The following is a 25,015-nucleotide window of genomic DNA, read 5'->3' on the forward strand; positions in this document are numbered from 1 at the left end:
GGACACGACCGAGCAACTACTTGAGGAAAACTCTTGCTTATTGACTATTGTCAATGACTAAACCCCACACTAAAGGTGAAAGGAACTTGATTCAGAACTTAGAATAGCACAGGTATATAGTATTCCAGTAAACTCAACATGTATCAAGGGCACATGCTCAAAATGTTTTACTAGTGGGAGAGACAATGGCAAAAAGCCTCAACTGGTAGCTTAGCAAGATTTTGGCATTTCTAGGTCTGCCTTGTCCAGTGGAACTTTCCAGCAGATAGAAATGCTCTACAGTTCCATGCCTACAGAACTTCCATAGCTACAGAACTTCATAGTGGCCTTTCATGAAATCTGACTAGTGCTGTTTTAGCCCAGCCCTAATATAATACATACTGGAAACAGAGGTTGGGATTTCACTGGGCCCCTCCAGCCAAATCTTGTCCACAAAAGAATTGGCCCATCTACTCTTTGGCCATACATTCATTTCAGAAAAGTGTTTATCCCAGAAGCCCTGTGGCAAGCAACCAGATTTAGGCAGACAACTCCCCCTTTCCTTCCCAGGATAGATTTTGGCACTTACCAAGTGCACATTAGCATGCCTCTGCATGGATAACACTTAAGCCACAAGTTAAGACAAAAAGTATTTTATTCAAAAAACGCCAAGTATAAAAAAAAAAAAATAAGATCTCTTTTATTCCCCTGTACAGTATTTCACTCAGATAAAACCAGCAGGCTACATGCTGCTCAGAACACAGCCCCAGAGAGGATCCGGAAGGCACACCATCCAGAACTGCTTTTCATATATCTATCCTATATACACAAGTCAGCAACACCCCTCCCCCATCACCCCCGGACCCCACGCCCACTTGGGTAAGCCGGCGTGGGGGCCCCCGCAGCAGTCAGGGAGCTGCGGCGGCTGTCCCGCCTGAGTCCCGTCACCCTACAAACCAACAGAGCAAGCATCGCAGCCCTCCCCGAAAGGTCCCCAAGTCAGAGGAGGAAAGGAGAGAAAAGAAAACTATGGCGGCAGCCGTGGAAGCTTGGAGCAGGAAGGGAACCAAATAAATAAATAAATAAATACATAACATTGACCTCCAGGTTAGAACGCGCATCATCTTTCCAAGGAAAAAAAAACCCAAAACAAAATAGGTAAAATAACTTAAAAGGCAAAATTAAAAAAGAATTAGATCAACTACAATCCTTTTGTACACTACCATGCCAACTGTACATACATTTACAGTTTTTCTGTTGATTTGCATTGTTTGTGCATTTGTTTGTGTGTGTGTGTGTGTGTGTGTGTGTGTGTGTGTGTGTGTGTGAGGTCTTGGCTTAGAAACAGTTAAGTAAAAACCAAAAAGGAAGACCAGTTCACTTGGGAGTTTTACTAAAGGTGGAAAAAGGGCAGGTGGCTCAGCGTTTGGCCCTGTAGCCTCTTCCATGGCACCTTTCATATGAAGGATGGGGGGTAAGGGGAAGGGAGAAAGAGAGGGAACCAAACCCAGGCAGATTTTTGGAAAAGCAGCAGGTAAAAGAGGCAAGTTCAAGTATTTCTCCCAGCACAGCCGGAGTCCCCACAGAAGGCACTCAGAAAGTCGGAAGAGGTGACAGGGACTTAAAATGGTGCTAGTCCTAACCCACCCCAACCCGCATTCCCCCCACCCCGCCCAACCCGTCACGGCATTCAGCAGAACTCTTGATGAAGGGAACAGTTCCATGGCAGGATCCTGCCCTACTCCCACCCACCCCCCACTGCCGCCCACCCCTGGGATTTTGCAGAGTCCAGCAATGCTGGACACCGGTGAGAAGGAGAGCTTCTACAGGAGGAGTGGGGGCCTAGGACGCCTGGAGTGGAGTCTCTTCCTCCTGTTTGGGAGGCAGCCTCCAGGAGCCTGGGGTCTGGAATGAGTTGTAAATGTTGTTCCTGTATCAAGCACTGTGCTGCTTGGAGATAAGTGTCACTGGTACTCGGGAAGCTGGAGACAAGACACTTCCCCTCCCTTGAGCATCTGACAGGGAGGGAAGAACCTGTGGGAGAAGCTATTTGCTGGGCCCTGGCGACAGGCTGTGGAGATGGATCTCAGCAGTTTCCTGGGGCAGGAGGACGTCTTGCATCCACGGATGGTTCTGAATTTCTTCAAAGGTTGGCCGATCTGATGGTCTCAAGGCCAAGCACCATCTAATGAGATGTTGACACTCTGGAGAAAGAAAGACAAGAGGTTATGAATGACTCAACTTGCTTTTGCAATGTAAAGGTCTTCCCACGTTGCTTCCCAGGGGCCCACAGGTCAGGGATCCAACCAAGAGACCAGGCCCTTTCTAGAAGGCTGCTTCTTCAATGAGAAGGTATTAACTAACATCTAGATCCTCCAGTTTGCTTTCAGCTTAAAAAAAAAAAAAACAGCTCCCCTCTTAAACCTGTGGTTTTCAAACTTCAATAGCTGGGACCTTTCCCACGACGCCCACTCACCAGAAATAGGAAGGATGATGACAAGGGATTTTGATGAGACATCACTAAGCATGATGAGGTGATTCAATTCACCTACAGACTTACAAATATGAACACCACCCACAATGAGGTCACTGGAACCACAGTATTTAGAGGGCCTGCCTTAAGGGAGAAGGCTCAAAAAGCCCTCAACTTCTTTACTCCTGGGCAAAACAGCCAGGAATTAAGGGATCAAGATTTTTGGGTACTCAAAAACAAACAAAATCTTCCAGTGATACTAAATGGTCTTTTTCTTCCTAATATTCCCACAGGTGCTCTTCCTCTGACACCCCCCACCCCCCGCAAAAGCACCCACAAATGCATATCATTTGATTCCTGCAAACTGGCTCTCAAGCATGAATCACTGGCCAAGAATCCTGCTAAGTCAAGGGTCACAGCCTCTCCTGGGGAGTAAAGCTCTCCAAGCTTGTTGAGGACTATCAGCCTCGTGATTCCAGCCTCTCCTCAATAAGGGGCTTCCCAGAAGTTACCTGAGGAGACCCGCTGCCTGAAGAAAACTTGGCCCCTGACGATCTCCTCATCATGCTCAAAGGGAATATCTCCACAGACCATGTCGTACAGCAGGATCCCAAGAGACCAGACGGCTGCGGACCTGCCATGGTAGCGATGGTAGCGGATCCACTCTGGAGGACTATACACTCGGGTCCCTGTGAGTCAGGGGAAGAGGAAAGAAAACACACTTTTAGCAAAAATAAAACTCAAAGCACCAGAGAGGTATGCCGAGTAACTTAAAAAAAAAAAAAAAAGCACCACCCTACTTTTGTCAACAGCTGAGTGAACTCCAATCCCCCCTCCCCAGGGCTAACAGGAGTGGATGAGCAGCTTATGGCAACTCTCCAACCCAAAGCATTACTGACTTCTCTTATCAGCCCAGACCATAAACAAACAGCTCCAAGAAACAAACAGGGCCAGCCACAGACCCAAGCACCTGACAGGTATGTGGTAGGACCACCCACAACTGGAGGAGGACATGAACACAGGTATAATCAAAGGGAGGTATCCCCACAGACTATCCTGAAATTGCATTAAAGGTCCTTGCCCAGGACCGGGTTAGAGTGCCACCTCAGATACGATCCAGGCAAGGACACTTGCACAATATTCTAGGTCAGGGTGCCCTTTAAGAGGCCTTCCTCTCCACCCTCTGAATGCAAGGGCAGACACCCACACCCCTTCCTCCACCCGCGGGAGAGGTAGAGCTGCAGGGCTGGCTTCAGACCACGTGATTCCTGTTTACAAACTTTGAGTTGTAAAAAAAAAAAAAAAATGTGGGGCCATCCCGCGGGCGCTCACCAGGGGGCAGCAAAGACTGGAAGGAAAAAACATGGGAGGACCCGGCCAGCCATTAACTGTTAAATACAAAAAAAACGCAGCCCAACCCAGCGTCCTCCAAGGGCAAATAAACACAAACCACAAGCCCCAGTCACAAGTTTTGAAAGGCTGTCGTTTGTTAGGTTAAGCCGCTCAGATGATGACCCACCCTCCTCTGCTTTGATCTCCGAGCTCTCCATTCCATCTTTTCTGAAAGAACCCGCTCCAAGCCCCTCCCTAAGATAGGTTTTCATCCTCTCTGTGGAGATACCCAACTAATTTTCAAACCAGCAAGAGATCCTATTTCACAACATTTATTCCCGACTCCCTCACTCATCACCACCAAAAAAAAATAATAACAAAAATCAACAAAATGAATTATTTAGTGAAACTACTCTTTTTTTCCTTATTCGTCCCCAGATCAAAGGGGAGGGGAAAAAACAAAACAAAACAAAACACATCGCAGCTCTAAAAACTACCTCACCGAAAACTCCCTTATAAATCAAAACAAAAATGACAAAACCGGCAATCAATTTTCATCTCTCCCGCTCTCTCCTCCCCCTGTCCCCCTCCCTCCCATCCTTCTACTGGCGGGGAAACTGGGTCAGACTTCAGAAATCTGGGCTACGGCCGGTTGCCCACAACCTCTTATTCATGGGGAAAGCTTGGAACCTACTGAATTCCACTTAAAAAATAAAATCATGCCAGAGACATTACAGGTTCAGCTGGCTCGAAATTCCCAGCTTTCCTACCCTGGGAAGCCCTCCTTCGCCCCACCCCTGCTAGCACCGAGCCAGGCGGCCCGATGACCTTTACAAAGGGCCGGGGAGGGAAGCCTGCCGAGGCCTCCAGGCCAGGCCGAGTCACCTGGGCAATTCCCCTCCCGGGAAGCTCCCCCTCAGGCTGACTCACCATCGAAGTCCGTGTAGACGGTGTCCTTGAGCAGCGCCCCCGACCCGAAGTCGATGAGCTTGAGCTCGCCACGATTGAGGTCGATAAGGATGTTCTCGTCCTTGATGTCGCGGTGAAGCACCCCGCAGTCGTGGCAGTGTCGCACCGCCTCCAGCACCTGCCAGAAGAAGCTGCGGGCCAGCTCCTCCTGCAGGGCCCCCCTTTCCGTGATAAAGTCGAAGAGGTCTTGCACCGGCTCCGGCCTCTCCAGGATCAGGACGAAACTGTCGGGCCTCTCGAACCAGTCCAGGAGCCTAATGACGCCGGAGAAGCCTGAGCTCACCTTCTTCAGCAGAACCACTTCCATAGGCACTCGGGTGCCATTAGGCTGCAGAGGGGCGAGGGGGGCTGCAGTTAGGGCAGGGGCGGGTCACAGGGTACCCCACTCCAGCCATCCCGGGGGGTCGCTCCCTCCAAGATACTCACCAGCTCTCCCCAGTCGGAAATCCGGTCCTTCTCCACGTGCTTGATGGCCACCTGGAAAGCCCCCCCCCAACAGAGTCTCTGTTAAGAGATTCCCTCGCTGGGGGCCAAACACACCGGCGTGCCCCCGGGCGGCGCGCCCTCCCCGCAAGCCGGGCGCCCACTCACCGGCAAGTTGTCGGCAACACGGATGCCTGAGTACACCGAGCCGAAGCCGCCGCTGCCCAGGAGCGGGCCCACCTGGTACTGCGACTCCAGGGGCTCCTTCTCCTTGCCTAGGAAAGGGAGAGTCCCGGAAGAATTAGTGACGGCCCGCGAGCCCCCCAGCTCCCACCCTCCAGGTCCAGCCACCCCCCACCTCCATCCGGGGTTGGGGGGAGAGGCACTTACCCGGCGCCACCTTGTTGGCGTGCAGGTCGCTGCAGGGCGCGGCGCACAGGTGGGCAAGCGAGTTGATTTTGGACAAGAGCATCCCCACCTCCAGGGTGTCGGCGCAGAGGCTGTGTCTGGAGGAGCTACTGCAGTAGGGGCTAGGGCTGCGCCGGCGGCTGTGCCTAAGGCCGGAGCTAAGGCTGCGGGTGGCGTTGCGGTTGCGGCTGCGGCTGGCGCGGAAGGCCGAGGGCGAGTCGGAGGACGACTGGGGGCGCTGCCGGGGCTGGCGGCTGACGGACACGCCGGCAGGGTCAGGCAGCGCAGCGGGCGGCAGGGTGGGCGGCTCGAGGGGCTGGTGTGGCAGCGCCGCGGCACAGACAGTGTGTAGCTGTAGCTGCTGCTGCTGCTGCTGCTGCTGTTGCTGTTGCCGGTCCCGCCACCGCCGCCGCCGCCGCCAAGTCCTCTCCGGCCTCCTCCGCCACCGCGGCCGCTGCAGCAGACGCCCGGCTCGCCCTGCCGCCAGGAGTAAAAGGGGCGGAGCGCGCCGGCGGGGAGGGGGCGCGCGGGCGGGCGGGGATGGGGCGGGGCCTCTCCGGGAGGCCTAGGCGGGGGAAGCCGGGCGCCCGGGCGCGGAGGGAGGAGAGGGGGTGGGGGAGCGGCGGGACGGGGTGACTCCCCTCTGCACCCCCCCGCCCCGCGCGCCATCGCCGAGCCCCGGCCCCGCCCCCGCTGGCGCGCCTCCAGCCAACCAGAGGCCGGCTCATCTGCATAACGCCAGGCGCGCCCCGCCCCCGCCCCGCCCCCGCTCTCGCGGTCAGAATGGTCTCTACGCCGCCACGACGTGGCGGGAAGGAAAAGGCGCCAAAATGGAGGGGGAGGGGCGCGGGGCGTGCGAGGAGGCGGGAGCCGAGTGTTGAGCTGCGAGAGAGGAAGGATGGGGAGGGGCGTATCGATTCAAACCCAAACAATAACAAAGCCATCAAAGGCCGCCCGAGGCCGGCTCTGCGGCTCTCCATTTCTCGGGGTTTTTGGGTCAAGGGCTAAGAGCTGGAGCATAACGAGTTGCGCAGAGAAGACAGGCGTTGGTGTGTCAGGCCCCGAGGCCCGGCGGCCGGCGCGCCGGGGTGTGAGCGACTGTGTGTGGGGGGCAGGGGGAGGATGCCGACGAGGGTGGTCTTTATGTGTGACTCAGAAGCGAGACCTCCAAGTCGGCTTGGGCGGGTTGACCACGCGCTGTGGGCTCGGGTTGGATTCTCTGGGGTTTGGATGTTGGGGGCGCAGAATCTGCAAGATGTGAGTCACAACGGCGGCTTCACGGAGGTGTCACAGGCCTGGAATAAAACCCGGAGAGCTCCGCTCGCTCGGGGGAGGGGTCCAGATCGCGATTGTCACAGCCGGTGAAAATATCGGCCCCCAGATCCCCTGGCAGATTTTTATTTTTTAAAAAACGCAGAAAGGTTCCAGTGAATCCTGATGCCGAAGAAGTGATGTGTGTCAGAGTGCTCAGTAAAGAGGAAATCACGAAACAAATGTTAGTATTGTGATGCCAGATGCTGTCTCAGCCCCTTCTGTGAGGGCGGGAGAGAGAAGAAAATGCCTCATCTAAAAGCGAGGGTGGGAAGGCGCGCTAGATGTAATCAGAGTTTTCACGTTGTATTCACTTCATCAGCCTGTTATTACCAGTCAGGCAATATTAGCAATTATTGGCTGCCCCCAGTCTTGACTCAAAGGAAATTCCCCCCTCACCCCCGCTCCATGCCCCCTTGGAAATAACACGGAAACTGACCAATTCGACTTTCATCCTTTGTCCTTTTAAACTTCTTGTGGAGTTGATAACGACGTGTGAAATGAGTAAATTAAAATTCTTTGTAATCCGTAAATTGAGTTGTCAGGTCCTAAGTAATTGAAAGCTAACTACATCCTCTTTTTATTTTTTTTTTTTTCAAGTTTCTGCCACTTTAAGAAAAAATGAGGTCTGAGGATCTGTATAGCTGCACTCATTAATTAATTTAAATGTTTCATTAAAAGTTTTCTACACTGCTGTTATATAAAGATGTTCAGATATTTCACAACTTTTATTATCTTATGAAATATTACATATTTTCTTTTTGTTTGTGTACTGTGGCCTAACTCATTCATTTTTGATGACTAGGAAAAAGCCCAAGGGAACAAGAATTATTCCTTTTTTACAGATAGGAAAATGAAACATAAATAAAATGACACAGGGTCATACAACAGCTAAGAGAGGAAAAGATAAAACAACACAAATTCAACTGACTATCCAAACTTTTCCTCTTGTTGGGCTCTAAAACTGTCCTTGGTACTGAGTAAGACATCAAGTATCAGTCAATGTATGTGACCCCCACCTCTGTCCCCTCTTCCTTTCCTCTCAAAAGCCCTACTGGACTATTCTCACTTGTTTCCGTTTGTCTAGCCTTTGTAGAGTTGGACTTTCTGCCTTTGTAGAGGTAGTCAACTTGTTCTGAGAAGGCCCCCTCTTCTACACTTTCATTTAAAGTCTTTCCAGACTTCAGGACACAATTAAAATAGTTCCACCCCAGATTGCTAGGCAAACTGTCTACGCTACTTAATCGTGTATTTGTTTCTTGGTTTGTTGTTTTTTTTTTTAAATCTATTAACTTTTCAGTTATTTATACCTTGTCTTCCTATTCCTTGAATGAATACTTTATCCAGTATTCATTGATGAAGGGAAAAACCAAAATGGGTCCCAACAAAAAGGTCATGATTAAAGTCGTTTTATACCAAATTTAAGTGAATTAAGTGGGTTTAGGCAAAGTAAAATAAAAGTTAGGAACAATCTTTAAACTGGGTTAGCCTGCTTTCAGATCTGGGATCTGGCACATACTATTTATGTGACATTCATGAAGTTGCTTAACCTTTCATCAGCTTGATCTTTCCTCAAATTGCTTTAGACTCTGAATGGAGATAATGGCACCTTCTTCATAGGACTGTTGTAAGGAGCAAATGAAATTCTACGTATAAAGCTCGTAGACTGGCATGAAGTAAACTTCCAATAAATATTAGCTATGGTGGCAATGATGCTGATTATGATTATAACGATGATGAAAAGGAAGAATTTGGGGATGGTCTTGTACCTTGGAAGTTTCAAAGATAAACTGCTAGCTAGTTATATTTTAATCATCTTGGGAGAGAATATGATTCAAACTAGTTGTATACATTCAATCAAATTCACTTTCTCTAGATCTTTGTAGGGCTCAATCTTTAATTAGCTTTAGCTAAAGTGATTAACATCTAATATGTCTGCTTCATATGATGGGTACTTCACAGCTGGAAGTTATAAAACATGGACCTTGCTTGGAAAAGAGCTTTTATTTACTTAAAACTGCTTTTAAAGGTAATTATTAAACATTCAAGTATGTTTTGTGTTAAAAAGTTACTCTTCAAAGGTAGGAAATTTGATGTTTTGATTCATCAACCTGTAGTTGTAATAATAAAAACAAGCACAACCTGTGATGTCTCAAAGATTCTAACAAAGAACCAGAAAAATCACACTAATAATTAAATGACAAGTGCTTTTGGAAAGATGAAGGCCGTAATTATGCTAGCAATTCTCTGGAAAGGAGAGAATTGTTTTATGTTTATTTGAACAATAGCCAAATTAATCGTTAGATGGTTTCCATATTCTACCTGAAATGTATTTAATCAAGGTATTGTCAAAAGAATGACTTCAGCAATTTCTGTAATCACAGTTTAGAAGAGGTTTGAAAGGGAGGCCTATTCACTGTCTTTTAAAGTACCACTGAGTGTACTTGATACACTTATATAACTAGGTTTCTATTAGTTTTTCTCTATAAATTAATGTCAATTAATTGAATAGAAATAATTTGGGTCTGCATCTATTTCTCTCCTAAAAAGAAAGATTACTGAATTTTTTAAAGTTTAATTTTGAAAAAATGTATCATTATTTTTTATTTTACTCCTTGTTTGGTAAAATAGAAAGGAAAATTTGGGAGAAAGTCAGCTGCAATACACTTCTTTATATATCTTAAAATGTCTCCAATTATCTCAACAGTTGTAAGATTATTTAGAAAAATTTAAATTTCACATCTGTGGAATATATGTGAAAACTCCCTACAGATCCTAAGACATGAAACAGTCTAAATTTAAAAAGACTGATGCCTCTGGGAATTCCTTGTCTGTCCAGTGGTTAGGACTGCGCTTCCACTGCCAGGAACCCGGCTTTGATACCTGGTCAGGGAGCTAAGATCCTGAAAGCTGTACATGGCATGCCCCCTCCCCTCCAAAGACTGAAGACTTGATGGCCAACAGGCACATGCAATGATGCCCATCATCTCTAATTATTAGAGAAATGAAAGTCAAAACTACAACGAGGACTTCCCAGGTGGCCCAGCGGCTAAGATCTGCCTGCCAGTGCAGGGGGTACTGATTTGATCCCTGGTTTGGGAAGATCCCAGTGCCGTGGAGCAACTAAGCCCATATGCCACAACTACTGAGCCGAGCTTTGGAGCCCTCGAGCTGCAGCTATTGAAGCCTGAGAGCCTAGAGCCTGTGCTCTACAACAGAAGTCACTGCAAAGAGAAGCCCACACACCGCAACTAGAGAAAGCACAACAAAGAAGACCCAGACCAGCCAAAAAAAAACCAACTACCATGAGGTATGACCTTATACCAGTCAGAATGGCCATCATTAAAAAGTCTAAAAGTAAAAACTGCTGGAGAGGGTGTGGAGAAAAGGGAACCCTCCTACACTGTTGGTGGAAATGTAGGTTGGTGCAGCCACTATGGAGAACAGTATAGAGGTTCCTCAAAAAACAAAAAATAGAGTTGCTATATGATCCCGCAATCCCACTTCAGGACATACATAGGGACAAAACTATAATACAAAAAGATACATGCACCCCTATGCTCATAGCAGCACTATATAAAATAGCCAAGACATGGAAATAGCCTAAATGTCCATTGACAGATGAATAGATAAAGAAGATATGCCATAAAAGAGAATATATTATAATACTCAGCCATAAAATAGAGTGAAATGACGCCATTTGCAGCAACACGGATGGACCTAGAGATGATCACACCAAGTGAAGTAAGTCAGAAAGAGAAAGACAAAGACCATATGATATCACTTACATGTGGAATCTAAAATATGACACAAATGAATCTATCTATGAACAGAAACAGATTCGCAGACAGACTTGTGGTTGTGGGGGGAGCGGATAGATGGTGAGTTTGGGATTAGCATATGCAAACTATTACATATACAATAGATCAACAAGGTCCTACTGTATATAACACAGGGAGCTATATTCAATATCCTGTGGGAAACCATGATGGAAAAGAATATGAAAAAAATGTATATATATATGTGTGTATTACTGAACTACTCTGCTGTACAACAGAAATTAACACAACATTATAAATCAACTACACTTCAATAAAATAAATTTTAAAATAAATAAAAAGATTGAAGTTTCCTTTTTAAGTTGTAGTGCTTGTGGTAGTGGTAGCTAGGAAATCCAGAATGTCTCAACAACAGAACAGTCAGGAAATCTATGAAGTCAAGTTAGAACTGGTTCTTGTCATTGATAAGATGTGACATTTGTTTCAAGTTTATAAATCTCCCTTAGTCAGCTTCCAATTTTTTCAGCAAGGTTGGAGAAAGAAAGGGTTTTTGTTATTCAGTAAAGTATATGTAAATTCAATACCAATTCATTTGTTTTTTTTTAAAGAAATAAAAATAACCTAGATTTATTTTTTTACTTTCACACATTTAGTACTGAGAGTTTGAGTAAAATTAATTTAACGTGCTATACACAAAGATTTTATAGTTTCTGGGTATTACTGGATAGGTAAAAACAAAAAAGAGCGACTTAGAATGTACAAAGGCTACAGGAAGCCTGGAGACTGTTATAGAAATACCTTATTAGAAGATGAGGAGAATGTATGCTTCAGATCAAAAACAGGCAAATGCACCAAAACTCTGCATGTTTAACTGATAAAGTAGAGGGGCTGTGTGTGAGAGAGAGAGAGACAAAATTCACATGTATGAAAGCTGATGAGGGGACTGTCTGTCATTTTCTAAAAAATAGAATAAAATTATTGATGCAAAACTTGGAAAAGCCACAAAGTGCACCTAAGTAAAAGAAAAAAAAAATTCACTCAAAAAGATTTCATGGAACATCGAAACACTAAAAAGATGGTAAAAAAAAAAAATTTGTTTATTGTATATCTCATTTATCATTTAATAATATACAGCTTTACTTTTTTGCATTTGTTTAGTCTCTATAACTAGATTATAAATGTACTGAGGGCAGAAACCATTCTTCCATTGAGCATAAAGGTAAGGGCTGACAGTGGGTCAAGTAAGAGGGGCAAAAGAGAGACTGTGGTAGCAACCAAAATTGAACATCAAAGATATGCTAGGGGACTTCCCTGGTGGTCTGGTGGTTAAGACTCCATGCTTCCAATGCAGTGTGGGTTTGATCCCCAGTCAGGGAACTAGGATTCCCGCATGCCCTGTGGTACGGCCAAAAAAAAAAAAAGGCAATTATAGTAAATGACCAAGCCTATTAATAAAGCAAATATTTAAAAAACAGCAAAAACGAGGATGCGTTGGGTGTTTTTCTAAACACTTTACATGAATCCTTATATAAATCCTGTGACATAGGCAGTTTTACTATCTTCACTGGCTTATAGGTAAGTAAAGAAAAACAGAGAAGTAATTTGCCATAGCTAAGTGGCAGAGCCATCCCCTCCCCATCATGCCAAACTGCTTTTTCAAAGAACACAAGATGAGTTTAAGGGATTTAACAAGGTAAGCTATGATTAAGTTCTAACTGAGGGCATATCATCTACAAGGGCAGGGTTCAGAGGAGGCTGCAGAAGTCAAGGAAGGATATAGAACTTGATGTGAAATCTTGAAGGATGAGTAAGATGCAAATAGATAGGAGAGACAGGGGACTTCCCTGGTGGTCCAGTGTGTTCTGTGTGTGTGTGTGTGTGTGTGTGGTCTCAACGCAAGGGGCATGTGTTCAACCCCTGGTTGGGGAACTAAGATCCCACATGCTGCATGGCGTGGGCAAAAGATGCTTTGTGTGATGTTCTCTGTATTCCCCTATATTTGGACAGTGAATGAATAAAAGTTTCTTTAAATAAATGAAAAGCAGAAAGCCAGAGAGAAAAATCAGTCGGACCTCCTGACATCATGAGGCAAAATGTGAAAGAGATGAAAAAGATGACAGATTTTATTTCAGCCTTTATTGAAGAAGAAACTAGGAAGATTCTCTATTCAAATCATCTCTTGAAGCTTATGGTTTGGGAATAGTAGCTTACACTGTGGTTAACACGTAGGGTGTTCAAGATTCAAATGACAAAGAAGACACGCATTAACATGATTGGATGAAATCCACTTGATAATTTGGAGAAACTTACGTTTTCAACATATACTTCCTCTTTTCCAACTCTTGTTTTAGTTCTCTTTTTAGGTTAGGTTCTGCTAAAACAGATATGGACAGCTTACCACAGCCAGAACTAGAAAACTATACTGTAAACACGGAACCATTTTTTATGGCCTTGGCCTTCAGTGTATGTCAATATTTCTTTGAATGTTTTGGTTCGATCTTGGGCTCAGTTTAGAGAGCAAGTGAGTTGTGCTGTCCTCTTTACAGAAATAGTGTTACTTTTCCCTGGATAGGTTAAGCTTGTTTCTGTGTTCAGTGATGCTACATTATTAGAGGGACACCCACTCACTAGATAAAAATCAAACTTATCATTGGCAGTCATCAGAATTTCTCTGAAGTCACTCTTATGAATGGGAGTTATGTTGGCAAAGTGCCCGTCTCCTTGTGCAGGGCTGTAAAGACAACACGGATTACATACTTTAGCCCAAATTACATATGTATCCCTGAGTTTGGCCTATCTTTACAAACCAACACAGAGCCATTTGGACTTCTTGCAGCTTTCTGATCATTGCAGCCAATAATTTTTAAACTCATAGCAATTAGTGTACTAGTATTTTGCCACAATCGTACTCTTCTGTTATCTAAGTGCTCACTGTCTTCATAGCATCATCTTTAAGAGCAGCAAGCATTACCTGAGTGTTGGCCATGAAAGGATTCATATTTTGCCAATGAGACCATAAGCTCTTCAAGTGCAGAATTTATATTGTAAATTTTTTAAGATCATGTAGCTCCCTTTGGTAGGTACTAAACAGATAGGTTTTTTTTTTTAATGGAATTTAAATAAACCCCAAAGAGAATACTTTTAAGATCCTGAGTTTCCCTTGCCTTAATCTTTGCTTCTGCTATTTTAATTGTATATATTATAGCGACAAAACAAGTGGCTATTTGTGTTTTCAAAAATTAAGACTTCAGAACAATTTTTTGCCTTTCTTAGAAAAATACTTAAATTTTTCTTATTTTTAGCTGTGCTGGGGCTTTATTGCTGTGCTCGGACTTTCTCTAGTGTGGCAAGTGGAGGCTACTCTCTAGTTGCAGTGCTCAGGCTTTTCATTGCAGTGGCTTTGCTTGTTGCAGAGCACAGGCTTTAGGGCTCATCGGCTTCAGTAGTTGCTGCTCACAGGCTCAGTAGTTGTGATTCATGAGCTTAGTTGCTCCCTGGCATCTTCTTGGACCAGAGACTGAGCCTGTGTCCTTCGCATTGGCAAGTGTATTCTTAACCACTGGACCACCAGGGAAGCCCAGAAAAGCACCCAAAGCTTAGAGAATTAGATACAGTCTAATTTATAGGGATAATACTTAATATTAGTTGAGCACTAACTATGTGCTAAGCACTAGTCTAATTAATTTTATGTGCTATATATACTCACACATTAATATATGACAGATATTCATATGGCAAATATATATATATATATTTTTTTCTTCAATCCCCTTGGTTATTATTATAGCCAGGAAGGTAAATAACTTGCCCAAGGCCCACAGGTGAGAGAGGCACAAGCCCTGATACATTGAACATATGCTGATTAAGAGATAGACAACGTATGGGGTAGCTCTTTGTGTGTTAGAGGTCACACTCAGAGCACAGAAGGCCACAAGCCAGATTAAATAAAGTCAGGAAGCAAGGTAATGAATGGAAAGACAATAGAGCCAGTGGATAATTTCCTTTGATATTGTGCCCAAGAGAAATGAATGGGGATTGGAACAATGTTGAAAGTTAACGGTGTGAGTGAATGGTGACAAAGAGGAATGACAGCTGAAAAGGAGAGCTTCTGGTAGTCAAGCTTGTGTGCTAAGGGCTGGTCTTAGGGTGAGGGAAAGCTATAATCTATGGCTGTGAGACAAGCATTTCTTGTGTCTTGCAGGGTATTGACTGATACAGTCAGTTAATCTATAAATACTTGCTGAACAGCTACTATGTTCAAGGCACTGTGCCTTGTATTCTCAGAGATAGGTAGAAGCAAAAGACACAATCCTAGTTTCTTCTTAAGAATCTTTTTATCCTGATAAGGCAAGACATATAGAATCATGAAGATTGAGCTTGAAGCATAAAGATGAACTTGAAGGAAACATAAAGAGCTTCTCATCTAATTGTTCTAGTTTTACAGATGACCAAAACCAAATCTCAGAGGCAGGAAGTGACTTGCCAAAGTTCCCATAGCCTTTTTAGAGCAAGGGTAGAAGCCAGACCCGATTACCACTCCAGGCTCTTTCTATTTTCTTATATAGATGTAATTAGTAATGAAAGGTAGTATTTGCCAAGTAGAAAATGAATGGTATAGGCAATGCATTGTTTCTTACCGTAATATGTTTACAATTAAATGCTAAAATTTTTTCTGGGGAATTTTCAGGGGCAGAGGGACTTTCCCGGTTGTCTCCTCAGCTGCTTTAGCATGAAAACAGAAAAAGGCCCTCCGGCATGCTCTCGGAGCACCTGTGCCACCTCAGTCATAGACATCACACGTGATCTTGACCCATCTAGTCCAGTAGTTCTGAAAGTGTGTGGTCTCCAGATGAGCAGCACCTGGAAACTTGCTAGAAATGCAAATTCTTGAGCCCACTCCAGATCCACTGAATCAGAAACTCCGGGGGTGGGGCTCAGTGATTTATGGTTTAACAAGCCATCAGCTTGCACTGATACACGTTTTTAAAAATGTATATATAACTTTTATTTATTTTTGGCTGTGTGGTCTTCACTGCTGCATGGACTTTTTCTCTAGTTGTGGCGAATGGGGGCTACTCTCTAGTTGTGGTGCTCTGGCTTCTCATTGTGGTGGCTTCTCTTGTTGTGGCTTCAGGGCTCAAGAACACAGGCTCAATAGTTGTGGTTCATGGGCCTAGGTGCTCAGCACCATGTGGGATCTTCCTGGATCAAGGATTGAATTCATGTCCCCTGCCTTACCAGGCAGGTTCTATAGCACTGAGCCATCAGGGAAGCCCCACTGATGTGCTTTTGAGCTTGAAAAACTCTGATTTCTCTAAATGGTTCTTCAGAGAGCTTGTGAGCTCCTTGAAAGCAGAGACCATGTCTTCCATAGTTTATATTTTCCTAGATTAGTACCAAACCTTGAATGCAGTGGTGAAGGTGAAAGTGTTAGTCGCTCAGTCACATCCAACTCTTTGTGACCCCATGGACTGTAGCCCACTAGGCTCCTCTGTCCTTGGGATTTCCCAGGCAAGAATACTGGAGTGGGTTGCCATTCCCTTATCCAGGAGATCTTCCCAACCCAGGGATTGAACCTAGGTCTTCTGCATTGTAGGCAGTTTCTTTATTAATTGAGTCACCAGGGAAGATGGCCCTGGTGGATGTTCATATGAACACAGTGCATGTTTATAAATATTTCTGGAACAACTATGAGAGTGCACATGATAAGGCAAAGCATGCCATTATCCAACTTTCTTCCTGTAATGATTAGCACCTTTTGATTCACTTTATGTTATGAGCTGATTAGTGTCTCTCCGACCCCCAAATTCATATGTTGATGACTTAATTGCCCCCTTCTGTACCTTGGAATGTATATTTGGAGATAGGACCATTAAAGAGGCAATGAGGGAAATCCCCTAATCCAGTGGTTAAAATTCTTTGCTTCCAAATCAATCAATGTGATACAGCACATTATCATATTGAAGGATAAAAACAATATGATTATCTAATAGATGCAGAGAAAGCCTTTGACAAAATTCAGTATCCGTTTATGATAAAAACTCTCCAGAAAGCAGGCATAGAAGGCACATACCTCAACGTAATAAAAGCCATATATTATAAACCCACAGCCAAATTATCCTCAATGACAAAGAACTGAAAGCATTGCTGCTAAAGTCAGGAACAAGACAAGGGTGCCCACTCTCACCACTACTATTCAACATAGTTTTGGAAGTTTTAGCTACAGCAATCAGAGAAGAAAAAGAAATAAAAGGAATACAGATTGGAAAAGAAGAAGTAAAACTCTCACTCTTTGCAGATGACATGATCCTCTACATAGAAAACCCTAAAGACATCACCAGAAAATTACTATAGCTAATCAATGAATATGGTAAAGTTGCAGGATATAAAATTAATACACAGAAATCCCTTGCATTCCTATACACTAACAATGAGAAAATAGAAAGAGAAATTAAGGAAACAATCACAATCACCACTATGATGAAAAGAATAAAATACTTAGGAATAAATCTACCTAAAGAAACCAAAGACCTATATATAGAAAACTATAAAACACTGATGATAGAAATCAAAGATGACACAAAGAGATGGAGAAATATACCATATTCATGGATCGGAAGAATTAATATAGTGATAATGAGTATACTACCCAAAGCAATCTATAGATTCAATACAATCCCTATCAAGCTACCAATGGTATTTTTCACAGAACTAGAACCAATAGTTTCAAAATTTGTATGGAACTACAGAAAAACCTCAAGTAGCCAAAGCAATCTTGAGAAAGAAGAATGGAACTGGAGGAATCAACCTGCCTGACTTCAGACTATACTACAAAGCTGCAGTCATCAAGACAGTATGGTATTGGCACAAAGACAGAAATACAGAACAGTGGAACAAAATAAAAAGCCCAGAGACAAATCCATGCACCTATGGACACCTTATCTTTGACAAAGGAGGCAAAAATATAAGTGGAGAAAAGACAATCTCTTTAACAAGTGGTGCTGGGAAAACTGGTCAACCACCTGTAAAAGAATGAAACAGGAACACTTTCTAACACCATCAGTTCAGTTCAGTTCAGTCGGTCAGTTGTGTCTGACTCTTTGCAACCCCATGGACTGCAGCATGCCAGGCCTCCCTGTCCATAACCAACTTGCAGACTTTACTCAGACTCATGTCCATTGAGTTGGTGATGCCATCCAGCCATCTCATCCTCTGTCATCCCCTTCTCCTGCCTTCAATCTTTCCCAGCATCAGAGTCTTTTCAAATGAGTCAGTTCTTTGCATCAGGTGGCCAAAGTATTGGAGTTTCAGCTTCAGCATCCATCCCTCCAACGAATATTCAGGGTTGATTTTCTTTAGGACTGACTGGTTTGATCTCTTTGCAGTCCAAGGGACTCTCAAGAGTCTTCTCCAACACCATAGTTCAAAAGCATGAATTCTTCGGTGCTCAGCTTTCTTTATAGTCCAACTCTCACATCCATACATGACTACTGGAAAAACCACAGCTTTGACTAGATGGACCTTTGTTGGCAAAGTAAAGTCTCTGCTTTTTAATATGCTGTCTAAGTTGGTCATAACTTTTCTTCCAAGGAGCAAGCATCTTTTAATTTTATGGCTACAGTCACCATCTGCAGTGATTTTGGAACGCCAAAAAATAAAGTCTGTCACTGTTTGCACTATTTCCCCATCTCTTTGCCATGAAGTAATGGGACCAGATGCTATGACCTTAATTTTCTGAATGTTGAGTTTTAAGCCAACTTTTTCACTCTCCTCTTTCACTTTCATCAAGAGACTCTTTAGTTCTTCTTCACTTTTTGCCATAAGGGTGGTGTCATGTGCATATCTGAGGGTTATTGATATTTCTCCTGGAAATCTTGATTCCAGCTTGTGGTTCATCCAGCCCAGCGTTTCTCATGATGTACTCTGTATATAAGATAAATGAGCAGGGTAACAATATACAGCCTTTATACAACAATATACACTCAGTCTGTTGTTCCATGTCTGGTTCTAACTGTTGCTTCCTGACCTGCATACAGATTTATCAAGAGGCAGGTCAGGTGGTCTGGTATTCCCATCTCTTGAAGAATTTTCCAGAGTTTGTTGTGGTCCACACAGTCAAAGGCTTTGGCATAGTCAAAAAAGCAGAAGTAGATGTTTTTCTGGAACTCTCTTGCTTTTTTGATGATCCAACAGATGTTGGCAATTTGATCTCTGGCTCCTCTGCCTTTTCTAAATCCAGCTTTAACATGTGGAAGTTCATGGTTCACATACTGTTGAAGCCTGGCTTGGAGAATTTTGAGCATTACTTTACTAGTGTGTGAGATGAGGGCAATTGTGCAGTAGTTTGAGCATTCTTTGGCATTGTCTTTCTTTGGGATTGGAATGAAAACTGACCGAATTTTCCATCCTGTGGCCACTGCTGAGTTTTCCAAATTTGCTGGCATATTGAGTTCAGCACTTTCACAACATCATCTTTTAGGCTTTGAAATAGCTCAACTGGAATTCCATCACCTCCACTAGCTTTGTTTTAACACCATACACAAAAATAAACTCAAAATGGATTAAAGATCTAAATGTAAGACCAGAAATTACAGAACTTCTAGAGGAAAAAAAAAAGAACTTCTAGAGGAAAACATAGGCAAAACACTCTGACATAAATCACAGCAATATCCTCTATGACCCACCTCCCAGAGTAATATAAGTAAAAGCAAAAATAAACAAATGGGACCTAATTAAACTTCAAAACTTTTGCACAATGAAGGAAAGTATAAGCAAGGTGAAAGACAGCCTTCAGAGTGGGAGAAAATAATAGCAAACAATTTTTCTCAAAAATATACAAACAGCTGATGCAGCTCAATACCAGAAAAATAAAAGACCCAATCAAAAAATGGCCAAAGAACTAAACAGACATTTCTCCAAAGAAGACATACAGAAGGCTAACAAACACATAAAAAGATGCTCAACATTACTCATTATCAGAGAAATGCAAATAAAACCACAATGAGGTACCATCTTACACCAGTCAGAATGACTGCTATCAAAAAGTCTACAAACAATAAATGCTGGAGAAGTATTATAAAGTAATTAGCCTCCAACTAATAAAAATAAATGGAAAAAAAATGCAGGAGAAGGTGTAGAGAAAAGGGAACCCTCTTATACTGTTGGTGGAAACGCAAACTAGTACAGCCACTATGGAGAACAGTATGGAGATCCCTTAAAAAACTTAAAACAGAACTGTCATACGACCCAGCAATCCCACTGCTAGGCATACACACTGAGAAAACTAGAATTGAAAGAGACACATGTACCCCAGTGTTCATTGCAACACTATTTACAACAGCCAGGACATGGAAGCAACCTAGATGTCCATAGGCAGGTGAATGGATAAGAAAGTTGTGGTACATATATACAATAGAATATTACTCAACTATTAAAAAGAATGCATTTGAATCAGTTCTAATGAGGTGGATGAAACTGGAAACTATTATACAGAGTGAAGTAAGTCAGAAAGAAAAACACCAATACTGTACATTAATGCATATATATGGAATTTAGAAAGATGGTAACGACGACCCTATATGTGAGAAAACAAAAGAGACACAGATATATATAAGGAACAGACTTTTGGACTCTGTGGGAGAAGGCGAGGGTGGGATGTTTCAAGAGAACAGCATTGAAACATTTATATTACCCTATGCAAAACAGATGACCAGTCCAAGTTCAATGCATGAAACAGGGCACTCAAGGTCGGTGCACTGGGAAAACCCAAAGGAATAGGATGGGGAGGGAGGTGGGGGGTGTTCAGGATGGGGGGCACATGTATACCTGTGGCTGATTCATGCCAATGCATGACAAAAACCACCACACACCACAATATTATAATTAGCCTCCAATGAAAATAAATAAATTAATTTAAAAAAAAAAAGATTTTTTGCTTCTACTACAGAGGGCACAGCTTCAATCCCTGGTGGGGGAGCTAATATCCTGCATGCTGCATGGTCAAAAAAATAATAATAATAAAATAAAGAGGTAATGAAGGTAAAAGCAGATCACACGGGTGGCCTCTAATCCAGTATGAGTGTTCTACTTATAAGAAGAGAAGATGAGGACACAGAAGGGATGCAGAGAGGAGGGAAGACCACGTGAAGACAAGAAGAGGGACTTCAGAAGAGACCAACCCTGTCAACATCTTGATCTCAGACTTCTAGTCTCCAGAATTGTGAGAAAAATTGATTTCCATTGCTTAGGCCACCAGACTGTGGTATTTTATTATGACAGCCCTAGCACAGTGAATACAAATTGTTAAAAAGCTTCTACAAAAAACACTGGAATCCAGAACTTCCATCCAAGCCTATGACAAGACAATATTATTTATAGATGACTCTATAATCATCTTTAGATGTTAACCATTAAAGTGTTTGTTTAAGAAATTTCTCTTTCATGCTCAATATGAACATGCATTTTGGAGTCAGACAGAGGTGGGTTTAAATCCTGACTCAGTCACTTGGAAGTTGTGTAATCTTGACCTCTAAAGACTCAGTTTCCTTGTCTGTAATTTGGGGCTAATAATAGCTCCCTCCTAGACATAACTCAATAATTGGCAAGTATATCATAGGCACTCGGTATCTGGTGACTTAAAAATGATAATTAACCAAATTATTCATGCTGGCCTTTTCTGGGAGATGGAATTACAGCAAAATTTTACTGGAATGCTTGAACCAGTTCAATAAACATAGTACTATGGTGACTTCTTAAAAGTCTGGATGAAATGACAGATTATTTTTCAGCAGAAATGTATTGAGTCAAGGGGAATAAAAAAATTAAAATGTCACGAATGCAACAGAAAGATAATATCCAAGAATAGTTGAATTGTCTCAAACTGATTAATAATTAGAATGTATGAAGGTAGGAATTGCTGATTTTTGTCTGGTGTTCCCAGAGCCTAATATGACACCTGGCACTTACTATAAGCTCAAAAACTGATGGTTGAATAAAAGAATGAGTGGCCTTCTGCAAGGACAGTTGTACAAATTATATAAAGATAATTCAACCCAAGAACATTTACACTGAACTGGTGGCTCTGTAGCATTTTGGTGTCATGGAATCAAAACTTTAATTTTAATCTGGGAATTCCTCTTTGGGGAAATAACCTAAGAAAATAAACCCAAAGGGGAAACAAGTGTGTTTTTTTTTTCTTTTAATGTCTACAATTGTAGTAATATGCAAATTCCTGCTTCCCCTAAACCATTCTGACCGTCTTCACAGCCCCTCTCACCTGAGTGGCCCAGTGCCTCTTACTTCTGAGGCTTTGGGATCAGTTTCCCTCATTAAAACCTATTTGTCTTTTGCCTGCTTATCTTTGGGGCTCTATTCAACCAAGGAATCTGATAAATTGATTTATACAGAGGTGCTAGTGAATGATAATGGTTGAGTGTGTGTCCCCTCCTGGATAACAATTGCATTTCAGCAGTACCTTAACTCTGAACAATAAGTAATACATTTCAGGCATGTGTCCTGGCCATTGGGGCAAGATATTTTAAGCAGGGGGATTTCCTCAAACCCCTCAAATTACACCATGGAGACAGCTGCCTATCCCACATGATCTGGTCAACTCCTTGGCATCCAGTTATCAGCACTCAGGGGACACTAGAGGAAGCAGATCCGTTCCTCTTAAACGAACTTGAAAACAGTGGCTGGGCTTTTTATGTCACTTAAAGGAAAAGGGCATTTACTCTGAAACCTATCCAGAAGGCACACATTCCCTGGGCTTAGGTGTAGACTCTCCTCTGCCTAATCTCTGGGGATGGCTGAGTGGTACCTAGATTAATCAAAATGAGTGAGCTCAGATGTGGAAACACTGAGAAGGGACTGGTAAGATATCATTAAGCTTCATAGGTGAAAAGGTTCCTAGACATTGGTAAGAATTTACATGAGCACACCCATGAGAAAACATTGAACCTGATAATAAAAAGAGCTACCTTTTATTAGGTGTTAACTATATTAACTGTGCTAAAGTAGTTATATATTTTGAAAGATTTAACCTTCTGATATTGAGGAAAATTGGGTTGCTATCCCCATTCCAGACAAAGACACTGAAGCAAAGATAGGTTAAGTGGTTATCTCAGAGTAAATCTGGGATTTGAAGCCATGTCTTTGAACTCCCAGGTTCTTGGCTGTAGTAGAACCTTAATTGTTGTTCAGTCCCTCAGTCGTGTCTGACTCTTTGCAACTATGGACTATAGTCCCATGGACTATAGTACACCAGGCTTCCCTGTCCTTCACCATCTCCCAGAGTTTGCTCCAACTCATGTCCATTGAGTCGGTGTTACCATCCAACCCTCTCATCCTCTGTCATCCCCTTTTCCTCCTGCCCTCAATCTTTCCCAACATCAGGGTCTTTTCCAATGAGTCGCCTCTTTACATCAGTTGACCAAAGTATTGGACCTTCAGCCTCAGCATCCATCCTTCCAATGAGCATTCAGGGTTGACTTTCTTTAGGATTGACTGGTTTGATCTCCTTGCTGTCCAAGGGACTCTCAAGAGTCTTCTCAAACACCACAGTTTGAAAGCATCAATTATTTGATGCTCAGCCTTCTTTATGGTCCAGCTCTCACAGCAATACATGACTACTGGAAAAAACCATAGCTTTGATTATATGGACCTTTGTCAGCAAAGTGATGTCTTTGCTTTTTAATATGCTGTCGAGATTGGTCATAGCTTTTCTTCTAAAGAGCAAGCGTCTTTTAATTTCCTAAGTGCCGTCACCATCCACAGTGATTTTGGAGCCCAAGAAAATAAAGAAGCTTAATAGCCTTCTATATTTCAGAATCAAGAATCTTAAAGCTGAGATCCTAGATACATCATTCTTGATTATCTAGACCCTGATTACTGCTACTAAAAAGGAGTTTGCTGTCTCAAGAGCCAGCTGGTTACATACAACTATACTTGTTTGGAAGCTTTTAAATGTTAAATTAAAATCTGTTTCTTTGTAACTTTACCTTGCCTTCTTTTGATCTTAATATGCACTCTTGGAGAACTCAAAACAAAGCTACTTCTCTCCAAGAAGCACTTCTGATATAGAGACAGATCCTGCACTACTTCCCCTCCCATGTCTCTGGGGTAGTCTCAGTCCCAGGAGATCTCACTTCTTACTGCTCATCTGCTCAACTGTTAGACTCATCAGTAACACAGGAAAGCTCCAAAGTGCCACCTATGTCTTTCAGAGACTCAGGGTCTAAATTTGGATAATAGGTTTGATCCCAGTCATTTACTCAGGTGCCTATGAAACATCACCTCGGTAAGCCAAGTGACCGCTGCCCACCACCCTGCAAATAAAAGTGTGGAATTAATCTAATATAGCAAATAATCGCTAGCCTTCACTTTCTATGTGCCAAGACCAGTGCTAAGTTCCCTATATACACTCTCCCTGGGACCCCTCCATGAGGCAAGTACTGACATTATCCCAGTTTTAGAGATGAGGGAACTAAGGCTCAGCTATTCTGAGGTCTTCTGCTCATAACTGCATATCTTTCTGTCCACATTAGTGTGAGGGTTGGATCAGGGCAGGATAGAACTTGTCCCCAGAATGAGACATGTATTTTCCCCCCTCTCTTTGCTTATTCTTTACTGGCCTCTTTCTTCACAAGCATTTGATGAGCACCTCACACGGTTCAACACTTGCCCAACAGTGACTACAGTGAGGACAACATATGCAAAGAAAGCGATGACACCTTCTAAATCTGAACTTCAGGGTCAAGGAAGGCTTTCGAGAGGAGGTAGCAACTGATGAGGGTCTTGAAACATAAACAGGAAGAAAAGAGTCAACCAGTCAAAGGACAGGATGGGGAAATTCAAATTTCAGCAAGAAGGAACAGCATATGTCAACACTCAGAGTCACGCATTTGCATGGACAGGAAAAACACATCATATGGTATAAGCAGGGTCCAAAAATTTTGTAAGCGTAAAATCGAGGGAAGGTTTGCACTTCTGTGAGGTTAAAGAAAAAATCATTGCTTTTCAGTTCGATCTGTCCTGCCACAAAAAGCACACAAAATAAGGAGAGTGAAACATTAGGTACACAGCTGACTGCTCACCCAAGTGAAGTCCAACAGATCAGAAGGCAGTCACTTTCCAGCTGCCGCCCACAATACTCCTTTCCAGAGAGATCTGTAGTCTGCCCCTGTTTGAGAAAAGGGAAGGGTGCTCCGTAGAGGATTGATAGTCAATTACAGTTACATCTGAAATTCACATGATCACAGACAGACTATTACCTTGTTGCTGAGTATGGCCCCTGTGGTGAAAAAAGGAATGCAAAGAAATCCAACTGGACAGGTAAACACAG

At 43.1% G+C, this 25,015-nt stretch overlaps 2 protein-coding genes across 2 annotated transcripts in view; one reads left to right on the forward strand and one right to left on the reverse strand.

The window, feature by feature from the left end:
• Positions 1-3,263, forward strand: part of TMEM217B (transmembrane protein 217B) — a 67,583-nt gene extending 64,320 nt beyond the window's left edge. Inside the window, exon 3 of the mRNA XM_020885764.2 lies at positions 2,746-3,263. The gene's annotated coding sequence lies outside the window, so the exon portion shown is untranslated. The remainder of the gene's footprint in view (positions 1-2,745) is intronic.
• PIM1 (Pim-1 proto-oncogene, serine/threonine kinase) lies at positions 617-6,071 on the reverse strand. The gene is made up of 6 exons (XM_020885760.2): positions 5,567-6,071; positions 5,345-5,451; positions 5,180-5,230; positions 4,715-5,081; positions 2,965-3,141; positions 617-2,183 (listed from the first exon to the last, which is right to left on the reverse strand). Exons 1-6 carry the CDS (start codon positions 5,646-5,648, stop codon positions 2,026-2,028), a joined length of 942 nt encoding a protein of 313 aa, XP_020741419.1. The 5' UTR covers positions 5,649-6,071; the 3' UTR covers positions 617-2,025.
• Positions 6,072-25,015: the final 18,944 nt, after the last annotated feature.

This window comes from Odocoileus virginianus, chromosome 27, assembly GCF_023699985.2.
Source record: "Odocoileus virginianus isolate 20LAN1187 ecotype Illinois chromosome 27, Ovbor_1.2, whole genome shotgun sequence".
In the NCBI taxonomy this organism is placed as follows: Eukaryota; Metazoa; Chordata; class Mammalia; order Artiodactyla; family Cervidae; genus Odocoileus; species Odocoileus virginianus.

Bases quoted from the DNA above. Each gene is read 5' to 3' on its own strand.
- PIM1 (XM_020885760.2), bottom strand. From the start codon at position 5,648: ATGCTCTTGTCCAAAATCAACTCGCTTGCCCACCTGTGCGCCGCGCCC. The intron at 5,452-5,566 runs GTAAGTGCCTCT...TCCCTTTCCTAG, and splicing joins CGCCAACAAGGTGGCGCCGG to GCAAGGAGAAGGAGCCCCTG. The intron at 5,231-5,344 runs GTGAGTGGGCGC...GGGGCTTTCCAG, and splicing joins GTGTTGCCGACAACTTGCCG to GTGGCCATCAAGCACGTGGA.